Genomic DNA, 12,244 nt, shown 5'->3' on the forward strand with positions numbered 1-12,244 from the left:
TTCCAGAGTCATCTGCAAAAAAGATGAGGCAAACAATCCAGTGTTTCACCCACAACTCAAAAAACCATCTTCCATTAACATGTGGGACTGTATGTTAACATCTGGAGTAGCTTACATTTTTACAAGAGACCCTCTCAGTGCTAGGATATATGAAATTTTGAAGGAGAATTTTTGACCATCATAATGAAAACTGTTTGGTAATCATTGGTGGCAATTTCAATAAGACAATGCCAAGCTCCACACAGCGAAGCTAACAATCCAATGATTCCAAGCGAAGTTGGTCAAACAATTCCCATGGTCTGCAAGGAGCCCTGATCTTAGTCCCGTCAAAAATATTTGGTATTATTTGAAGCTCTGACTTTAGAAATGGTAACCAGTGATGACAGTTCTTGAGGGATTATTGAGATATGAACAGGACGAAATTCTTCTTACCATTATCAAAGATTTGTGAAGTTATTGAGTGAGTATTGAGGCAATGCAACTAAATATTAAATACAAAATAACTGCATGCATGGAAATTTTTTTTGATACTAAGTTAACAATTAAATGTTTTGTTGAGTGTTGAACACAAGATTGTGTTATTAATTAAACACTTGGCTTTTTTCCATCTTTATTCAGTTGATACGGGTACTTCTACATGTTTTGGGCACTTAGCCCCTCATCAGTCAACTTGTATTCTTGCGATGTATGTAGTATCCATTTGTTGAACTGTTTCAGAAAACACGGCAAACATTTTTTAATACTGGTTGGAAAAAAATACTGGTATATAATTTATAGAATTAAAAATCATGATATTCCTGAAATAAAGATTTCAAAAGATTTTAAGCAGAAAATTATACTTATATACAAGTAAATTATTTTAGTATTTACAAAAAAGTTTTTAATACCAATATCTTTACACTTTATTTATTTCCATGTTTAAGAGAACTGGTTTTTATTATATTATTTTTTTATAATACAATGTAGCATGGAGTCCAGATTTTGGAAGTATTGTAATTTAAAAATTTCCAAGGATTTTGAATAAAAGATGTCATATCTCTACTTAAAATTCATTACTTTTATTCTAATATAGAATTAATTTCTGCTTTACAACGGATAGTTAGTTTTCTAAAGAATACGTGCATGCATATATGTAAGTACTGTACTTAAAATGAAGTATTGAGCAGATTTAAGTCTTACATTATACGTACTGTATATTATTTTGTTTTTATATTGCATATTCAATAAAAAAAAACCTAAGAAACGTCAGAAATAACTTTAGTTTACCTAGATTGATACAATTTATATTGCATTATTTTCTTTTATTTTATTGGATTGTTTGGAAAGTAAGTTCGTTTTTTTCCGTGGAGAAAAAACACAAAATTTATATAATAAATAAATATTTTATTGAATTATATATCAACCATTTTGGTCAAATACCTGTTGGTATTTGACCAAAATGGTAGTAGCATGATTTAATATTCATAAAAGTTTTGATCATTGCTTACAAAAAACTAATTCAAGTGATTTTTGACATTGTCATTTCAAGTAAATGTCTTACTGAGTTACAGTTTAAAAAAAATTTGTATAGACCAGAACAAGTAATAATCTGAGTGTACTGATCTGGTGAATATGGTTGGTGTGATAGCACCTCCCATCTAGGTTATAGCAGTTTCTGACCAGTTACCAAACTTGTGTGAAATTTGACATTATCATGGTAAAACACTACACCTGTTTTGTTGATCAATTCTGGTGACCTTTTCTGTTTGATGATATTACTCAATTTGTTTACTCGACGGCAGTACGCTTTCAAATCAACTGTTAAATTGTCTGGTAAAAGCTCCAAAAAAATTTTCTTAAAATCCCACCAAAGAGATCATCTCTTTTTAAGAACATGTTGAACCCATATATCAAACTTTGAAACGAAACCAATTTGTTTCAAGTAATCATAAACAGTTCAATTTGACAAATTTAATCTCTTAGTGATTTCACATGTTATTTGGCAGTTTGCTTCAATCGGTACCTTTATTTTGTTTTCATTGGCTTCAACTGGCCATCCAGAATGTGGTGCATTTTCAATATTGAAATTGCCAGAACAAAATTTTGTAAACCAGTTTTAGTACTGTTGTTCTGTCAATACATCTTCTCCATACATGTCACACAATTTTTTTTCTCGCTTGAACAGCATTCTTACTTTTTCGGTAATAAAAGAGCAAAATATGCCAAAAATGCTGCTTTTGATCTTCCATATTTGATGGGACACAAAAAATAAACAATTGCACAAAATCTAACAAAATTTCTCACAAATAAGCCATAAAATGCTAGCTGTCAAAATATATAATGATAATACAGTTTAGAATGAAAATGGTGGGAAAAATACAACTAATCCGTCTAGTGGTAAAAAAACGAACTTACTTTCTGAACAACCTAATACTATGATATTTGGATTATAATACACAAGTTGTCAAATTTGTTTGCCTAATGAATATGTGTGTTACCAATTACATCTGATTCTGTCATCTGATTTTCACTTAGATAAGAACAGAAATTGTAGATTTTAATCTTATTCTGAGCCAATTTTTTTTTTCCAGAATTATTTAAATTACTTAATTAAAATTTAAAATTTGTAATTAATAATATTCGTATAAGATAGTGATTATCTTACAAATTGGACCAGATTTAGATATACAGTAAGGTCGAGACTCCACTAGCATAAAAACGAGTGTAAAAACTCTCATTGTAAAAGTTTTTAATCATGTGACAATGATAATTTACACTGAAGTAGGTCATAAAACCAGCATAAAGCGAGTTGAGCAGTGTTCAACTTTTGACGTGAATATGTCCATAAAATGGTACCATCCACCAATCAGAAGTAGGTGGAATCTAGGTCATTGTGACATGGTGTGAAAATGGCTGAAAATGAGCTTTTGTGTGTGTTCTCTCATGGCTGCTTAGAAAAGACCTAGAATAGATCTGGAAAGATTTATCAAAAACATCTGAAAGTATTCATGTATCTACGACAAGAGGTATCTCGATTATAATAATGGATAACTAAAACACGCGATATGGACGGCCAAAGGAAAATCCTTCAATTTAGAGGAGTATATAATAAAAAAGCTAAGCTTATAAGTGCTGTATATTATCTTAATAATACGATAATAAATAAAAGTTAATATATGAAAGTAAAGATATTATTTTTACTACATTTGTAATTATAGTACAGAAAAAACTCATAGAATGTAATTATTGTCTTTACATCGATATATCGTATACAACCGTAACTTTGATAGTACTTTCGAAGTAAAAACTTTGCTAGTGGAGCTGGACCTCCACTGCAATCCAAGCACAAATGCAAATAGGTCACGTGATTAATTAATTTTAATAATTATAAGTTTTTACGCTTGTTTTTATGCTAGTGGAGTCTTGGCCTAATACCTCAGTGTTTGTTGACTTCGGTTTTTGTCAACTTTTCTCGCAAAAAATTGCCTTGGTTTTCATCGGTTGCCTCAGATTTCGTCAGTGTGCCCATGTGACCTCACTGCTAATTTTGCTAAACCACGCGTTTTCTTGCTCAGTGTGGCATCATCTCTCATGTGAACATTACCGTGCGCATCTAGACAAACAATGGGCATATTCAAAATCTCATCGTGCAGCCAGCACTGCTCAGTAACTTTGTGTAAAATCTCAGATGTCTTCCAGTTGCTGCCAATGTGCTTCCAGCAAACTGCAAGCACCTTTTTCGGTGCTTCATACATCAGCAAACAAGATGGCAGCCATCATGATGCTTGTAAAAGCTCTATTTTGTGTCAATAATTTTAAATTTAATTTATTTGTTGATGAATAAACCCTGAATAAATTAATGTTCGGTTAGTACATATTATTTAAAATTCCTACAGAAATTTAAAAAATCTTCATCCCTATTTTTCTTTTTGAAATAGTCATTTTTCATTAAGCTGTTCTCATTAAATAAGTTCAAAAATAAATTTAACGTAACTTGAAAGTCCACATCATTGGCCATTTTTATTGTTTTTCTCTCCCAAAATTCCTGGCTGATTGCTGGGAATTTCAGGAGAGAAAAGAAAACTTTAGAAAACTAGAAAATGCCAGCAGTTGTGTCACTTCCAACAGCATCTCACTGGATTGATGCTGAGATTTTGGATACACCCAATATTATTGCTTTCCTTTCCTTTTAGCTTCATCATGGGAAATTCCATGTTAAATGTTCATTTATTCTTTACATTAGTCTTTTATATTTATTTTATATTAATTTATTATTGTTTTTAGTATTAAACACTATATTTATTCTCTATAAAATGGCCACCAGAAGCAGTATGATCTTTTCTATGCATTTGTTGTCATTTTGCAAGATTTGAAAAATTGCATTGTGCTCATAGTCAATAGGAATTATTTGCACATTTTTTTCTTTCACATTTTATAGAGAATTGTGTCTAGAATGAATTAATTGGATTTACATTGATTCATATGGGAATAATTGCCTTGGTTTTTGTCAGTTTCAGATTTCACCAATTGCTTTCGGACAGATTATCAACAAAAACTGAGGTATCACTGTAATTAATTAAAACTAAATTTCATATTTAGTTCAAAATTAATACATAATTTAGGATTGTTTTTATTTCATAGAATTTGATTGTTAGTTTGTATTATTGGGTTGCAAATCGAAAAAATTATAGACCTATAAATTCTCACTGTCATCTGTCCAACTGTTTGTCTGTTCTTTCTTAATCTCAAGAACAGTGATAAATGAAAGTTGAGACCAGATATGGATATCTTAAGGGCAGGAGGTTCTGATTAACAATATGCAAACTTTTAGTTTAGACTGAAAGTCACATGATTTCAGTTCATAAATTTTCTCCAAAATGGAGTTACATAGAATACCAGCATTACTCTGTTGTTATCAAGAAAAGTATGATGTACAGTGGCAAGACTCTACTAAAATGAAGAGAGCATATATTTTTAAATTAAATAAATTAAAACTAATATAATTATAATACAAATTGTAGCTTGGCATTGTGGTGATGTCACAATAATTGCTCATACATTCATGTTTTTTTTACTAAGACTGTAGTGTCACATATTAATCTTATTTAAATATATAAATCTGTATTTTTGTCATAAAAGATAAAAATCTTTTACATCACTTATAGTACATTATGTACTATAGAAATGAATTTAACATAATCAATTTCTGTAATATATATAATTTATAAATTTAAATAAATTTCATTAAACGGTTAACATATTAGTTATTGTTATAATTAAAAGGGTTTGATGAGATAGATCCTTTTAATAATAGCTGTAACTAACAGGCTAACCATTTCATGTGTAATTAACTTTTGGGTTAGAAGTGTATTTACTTTAATTATTAAATAAATTTATAAGTTGTATAGAAAAAATATTTTGTGTGCAATAATTTGTTTTGTTTTCAATTGTTGACTCCATGACTTAGTAGTTTAAATTAAATTAATTTAATAATTTAGCTGATATTTTTGCAAAAGTAATTAAAAATGTATAAAAATTAATTTTCAGGAAAGTGACAATTTATGGTGGGATGCATTTGCAACAGAATTTTTTGAAGATGATGCAACTTTAACGTTGACATTTTGTTTAGAAGATGGACCAAAACGTTACAGTAAGTTATTGTTTATTGACATTTATATATTTATTGTATGGAAGAAAACTTTACTGAAATAATAATAAAATCTCCTAAATTATCAAATTATTTGTTAACTTCTTTAAAAATTTTTTTATTAAATTTTCCCTATTTTATGGGTTTTGTATAACAGAAAAGAACAATAAACTAATACTACTACAAATAAATTTCTTTAAATAACTAAAAGATGTACAGTAATACCCCGAACTTACGCGATAGGTGGGACCGAGCGATAACCGCGTAAGTCGAATTCACGTAAGTCGGGGTATAATTTCGCAATTTGTGTAAAATCCAAGTCGGATGTATGTAAGATAATAAATGTTCTCATTAATTAATCTTATCTCGTCTTTTGATTTGTTTCCGGTTTCAAGAAATCACCACATAGAGTCTCTCGAGTCTCTGTAGATATAACAAACACAGAAATAAATAACACAAAATAAATTGTAGCTATGTGTCGATTCCGCATGACACGTCTGAATATGTAAGCCGAACAATAGTGTGGGGGGAGTGAGTAATCAAGAGTTGTGTGATGCTCAAACAAAAGACAAATCGACGAGATTTGAAAATCGCGTAACTCCGGGTTCGCGTAAGTCGAAGTATTACTGTATTGCATTTTGTTAAATATTTAGTGATTTAATAATTTATATATTCAATAATTAAATTTAAATAATTCACAAAAATATATCTCATCATATCTTTGGCACTTTTATTTAATGTTATGTACACTTATATTAAATTACATGTCTTGTTTTATTTTCTATGAAATTAGTTCATAAATCACAAATATAAATCTTACCTATTACAAAAAAACTGAAAACTTTAATAAAAGTATATAAATATGAAAATTAATTTTAAGCATCAAGCCTTATTTCACTCCAGAAAACAAAATTTATATACATAAAAGTTAATTTCATTTTATATATATATATTTATATATAATGACAATAAAATTTTTTATTTAAATCATAATCATAATTATATTTAATTATGTAATTGTTTTTAGCATTAATAAATTTTGTTTTGATTTTATATATATATGGTTTGTCTATAATCTAAAAAGTACACCTAATTTTCTTTTTATATTTGATTATTTTAAGTAAAAGCAAAAATAATAAAGCAATATTTGTAGTTAAAATATTATTCAGAATATTTTTAATGCAATTTTTAATTGTCTCTCGATATTTTACTTTCATAGAAATATAAAAATAAAATGACCTGATTTTAGAGTTTAAATCTTCAGTTGTAACAGTGAGTGAATGTATGTTTTGCCAGTTATTATGGTTATCTGGAAATCGATAAATAATTTCATAGATTTTAAACTGTAAATTTCTTTCTCAGAATATTCAAATTTATCACTGTTAAGGTATGTCCAGATTGTAATAGGAAAAATTAAAATTTTATCATGAGTTGTTCTATCTTGTGTGTATATCTAAAATTAAGTAATAGCTAATAAATTATTAAATCATTATCAGTTCAGCAGTTGGTAAAACTTATTTATAAGAAGTTTTTTCTAATTATTAAAACATTACATCAATCTGACTCAAATAAAATTATTCATTTTGTAAGTTTTAGATCAGGTAAATTTGATATTTTGCAATTAAATCCTTTGTCATTAGGTCATCTTTATTGACATATAATAGTACGATTCTTTTAGTGTTGTGCAATAAAGTAATTAGATATTATCTTAATCTGTTTATAATTTATCTGCACAAAATTATGATTTTTAAAATATTTTTTTAATTTATATGTGAAACATATATAAATGAAAAAATATTTATGTACTATAATTGAGCAAATCTCAGCTATATAACTACTAAATGTGATTTTTTTTGCATATATCTACATCTTGGCAAGGCCAATGTCATGACAAAGCTGGAATTTTGAAATTTGATCTATAGGCTGAGATATTCAAAGTTTACCATGTAAAGTCTATGGGCCAATTGCTTGTTGTAAGCTGGTCACATGCTATGTGTCAGTTGAGTTTTCAATTTCTGTCAGTTTACATTGATTTCTACAATAATTTTTTATTTTAGATTTACATCAATTTTCAACCATTTTTTTTTTTGCACAGTTTTAGTTTTCTAGAGAACTCAGTTTTGTTTTCCCAGAAAATACCTGGTTTAAATTTAATAATAAGGGAAATAATTGTTATATTATATAAATTTGAAACAGCATGTTTAATTATTTATATACTTTTACATTTCATGTTTTACAATTTAATAGTATTTTGTCTAAATATAAAAGTAATGAGTAATGTCGTCAATGATCAAAGCTGTAAAATAGGTTAGAATGCAGTTGAATGCAGAATGTCAGATCTTTAATATTAAATTTTAAACTTAATATCATTAACTAATGATATTAAGTTTAAAATGATATTAATGATATTACTATTATTAGTGTCTCAAAATGTTTATTGAACTGATGATTACCATCATCAGTTCAATAAACATTTTGAGACACTAATAATAGTGACATTATAGTCATTTATTTTGATATTTGATAAAGAAATACAAAATTAGAATAGATGAACTATTATAAACAAAACTAATGTTTTATTTTATTGATAAAGTATATTTATATTAATCAATGTTTAAAGTGACTGAGAATAATTTGTACATTTAGTAAAAACATTTTAAATACATTCTGTCAAAAATTATTGCATTTTAAACTTTAAGCATTAACATCAGTTATTATAGTGAATTAAAATTATCTTATTACAATAAAGTCAATTAATAACTATAATCATAGATAAACTTGATAGATTCTTGTAATAGTAAAATTTAGATCTTATAATACATGTTTTTTTTTTTGTTATCTTGTGTAAATGCTGTATTTCTGGAGAACAAAAGCAAAAAGTATTTTTTGAAAAAGTTTAGTTTTTTCCTATTTGTTTAAAAAATAAGAAAATATAAATATATTAAAAAATTTGTTAGAATATAAAAATTCTAATAATTAAAATAAAATAATCAGTTGAATATAAGCTAAAATTTTTCTTTAAGAAAAATTTCAGTATTTATTTTGAGTTTTGATTAGCAATATAATTTATTAAATAATTATCATTTTATATATGTATATATATATAGGAAATCTTTCTTAATTCAAACTCGGATAATTTGAAATCTTGTTAGTTTGTAACTGTACTATTTGTCCTGGTTGGAGATATAGAGAATTACATGTTAAGAAATTTGATTAGTTCAAAATATGGCTACTTTGAAATTTCAAGGGAAAATTCTGTCTGAACTGTGATATGCATACGTTAACCCATTCATTTAGATCAGTGTTTCTCAACCTCTAACGAATTGTCGCCCCCTTCAACATAGTATCGCCCCCTTCCATAAAACTGTTATGTAGTAAANAAAAGAAAACGTGTTGTATTATCATTAAAAGACAAATTAAAGTATTTGTTTCTATTAACCGGATTTTTCCTTATCCGGATTACCTTCATCCCCAATTGGTCCGGATAATCGAGGTTCTACTGTATATAAAACAGTGTTATAGTGGGTCGACTGTATTGTAAATCCGACATATATGGGACGGAACAGTGTCGGATTAAAGTGCTTGCTGGATTACTAAAAATAAGATGAAGTCAGTCGTCTTTTATTGGAATAAAAATAACTTATTTACATGATATTAGTACGTTCTAGTAATCGAAAACATACAGTAAGACAAGAAAATACGAAAGAAAAGCAATTAAATGTTATTGTGTTTTAGAGTTCTCAAATTAATCGTGAATCCTTTTAATAGAATTTTCAATTGTGTTCTGCCACTTCGTCCAAGCGCACTGCCATCATCATCAGTAACATTGCTGTCGAGTTTACAGATTCCCACTAAATTTAGTAGGAAATTCAGCGATGGTAGAAAGTTTAGTAGGAAGACAGCATTGGTGGGAAATTTCAGGAGACCAATTTTATATTTATACAGTATTGTTATAAGATACTGATTTGAACAGTCTAAGATGACAAGCTTAACAATCTTTAAACTAATATCATGCCAAAATTCGAGCATGATATCATAAGTCTACTAGTGTCGGATTACTGGACGTGTAAAACTAACCAACGGCTGGATTATCGATATGTGCTGCACGTGAAAAAAATTAACTTTAATAATTAGCAAATAAAATTTTTTTGTTAACGCGGAATCTATTGAATGACAGAATAATTATTAAATTTTTCAGAAAGAAAATTAATTTAGTTTTTTCTTTTATATTGCAGCAATTGGAAGAACACTTATTCCAAGATACTTCCGAAGCATATTTGAAGGTGGTGTTCCTTATTTTATATTTCAATAATTTTCTAATATTATTATTCAGAAAGAAAATTAATTTTGGATTTTCTTTTATATTGCAGCAATTGGAAGAACACTTATTCCAAGATACTTCCGAAGCATATTTGAAGGTGGTGTTACGGAACTGTATTTTAGTCTCAAACATCCTAAGGAGTCTTTTCACAATACTACAATTACATTGGATTGTGATTTGTGCACAATGGTAACTCATCATGGTAAACCTATATATAATAAGGTAAACATTAATAGCATTAATAATGTGCTTAATGGTTCTTTAAAGGTATATCTTAAATGCACATCTTTTGTTCTTCTCCTTCAATATTTGAAAAATATATAAATACATATATAAAGAATTATAGTGGTATTAAGTTTAATTTGTTGCATGTAGCAGATTACATCTGTTTTGATGTTGATCTTTTATAATAATTCATAAAACAATTACATAAGCGATAAAATATAACTTAATGATTAATCAAATCTAAGATAATAACATGCAATTCTATTAAAATTGAATAAAAAAGAAACTCTTAAATATAAAATCTATAATGCTATAATAAATGTACCACTTACTGTAATCAGATTTGCTATTACTTGTTTAATTTGGTCAGAATTTGCATATCTCAAAACAAGTAGTTAATAGCAATTATAAGTTACAATATTTAAAAAGTCTTGTATATATAATACTATAGTATCTATAGCTCTCATAAGCCAATGTACTGGGAAAGGTGATGTCTGGATATTTGGCTCTATCAATAAGATAATCAAGTCAATTATTTTTTCTGATTGTTTCTTTTAAAGTTATTGAATGTCAAAAAAAATTGATAAATTCTACACAGTAGAATTAAAGCTGTTTATAAAAGTCATACAAAAATATCTTATCTGTTGTAATTTAACATTATCGTAGTTTTTTGGTTAAAAAACTGTTTGTCAGTTTCTTTCAAACTTCATAAATATTTCTATTAATATGTACCAGTTTTGGCTGTTGGAAATTGGAAAATAATAAGTCTGAATTTACTGTATGTTATACTTTGAGATTTTAAAGTTTAATTGTATTATTATTTTAAAATGAATTTTTTAAATTTCTTTCTGATATTTGAGAATACTTTTCTAATTATTAAATCTTTCCACAAATTGAATTATTTTATTGCTGATACACCAAGGGAAATAAATAAATAATGTTACAAAGTTACACAAATTATATGGTGATAAACAACTTTTGCTGTCAATAAAAAATTGCATCTGTGAATTATATGTCACTGAGAATTATAGACAGGAAATTAAAAACTCTGTAAATTGAAAATGAATAAAATTTTGCTTAACAAACATAATTTGAAAAATGTTAGACTAAATAAAGTATTTAGTTTTGCTTAAAAAGTTGAGAAAGTTATACAGTAAAATTATAGATAAAACATTTTAAAGACTTTTTAACATTTTTCTCTTATTTGTAAATGTTTGTATAAATCTTGGACTGTTTGGGGTAAAACATATATCTCTGTGAAATTTAATTTACTCTGTCTGCTGACACACAACTTTTGAATAAAATAAGATCATACTGTAAAATATAAAATGAAGATTATATTATATTCAAATTATTGTCAGTTTTTCTCATTTGCACTGTAAAAGTGTCAAATGTGTAACTCCATTTTGTAAATGCTTCTCATACTAAAAAAATAGTATGCTGTGGAAAATGAGAGTTATCGCATTCAGAATCTATGTAAATTGAATATTACTCATTTTATCCTTGACATACATACATACATACAAGAAAGACATCAGTTGTACATGAAGTGTTTAGTCAGCAGAAAAGAGGGTAAGGGAAAGGGGGAGGAGATAGACAGTAGAGAAAGGTAGGATCCCTCTGAACGGCATACATAAGGCTACAGTATCCTCTATGTTTGATGTTGACATGCAGTTTTTAGGCTGCAAGGCTGTAGTCCTCTGAAGGGTCTAAAAGAAAACCTGAGTGTAGCGAACACCAATAATTTAATGCCACCACAAACAGTACCTGTATGACTTAGCAACATATAAAAAACATTAATAAAACTATTAATCAGATTAGACATAAATTTAACATTTAACATCATAAAGGTAAATAATAATAATATGAAAAAATATTTATCAGTTCCAAATGCTCCCGGGTCATTCCACAAAATCAAAATGTTTCAGGGCTGTTCAGATTCAGAACCATATTGAATGAGTTTCTTGTAATCAATACATTGCTGTGCTTGGTCAGTTTTTTCTTTTTCATACTTTAACCAAAATACTAGCTGTAAATCTTGCAATTACTGTGATTATTTTTGTAATTTCTTT

The 12,244-nt window shown here is 27.5% G+C and overlaps 1 protein-coding gene across 1 annotated transcript in view; it reads left to right on the plus strand.

Annotated features, from left to right (window-relative positions):
* Window positions 1-12,244, plus strand: part of LOC111617759 (LIM domain-binding protein 2-like) — a 61,727-nt gene that overhangs the window by 18,542 nt on the left and 30,941 nt on the right. The window contains exons 2-3 of the mRNA XM_023359049.1: window positions 5,527-5,629; window positions 9,997-10,169. Of these exons, the coding sequence (XP_023214817.1) occupies window positions 5,527-5,629; window positions 9,997-10,169 (276 nt within the window). The remainder of the gene's footprint in view (window positions 1-5,526; window positions 5,630-9,996; window positions 10,170-12,244) is intronic.

This window comes from Centruroides sculpturatus, unplaced genomic scaffold, assembly GCF_000671375.1.
Source record: "Centruroides sculpturatus isolate CEXI.00-Female unplaced genomic scaffold, Cexi_2.0 scaffold207, whole genome shotgun sequence".
Classification (NCBI taxonomy): Eukaryota; Metazoa; Arthropoda; class Arachnida; order Scorpiones; family Buthidae; genus Centruroides; species Centruroides sculpturatus.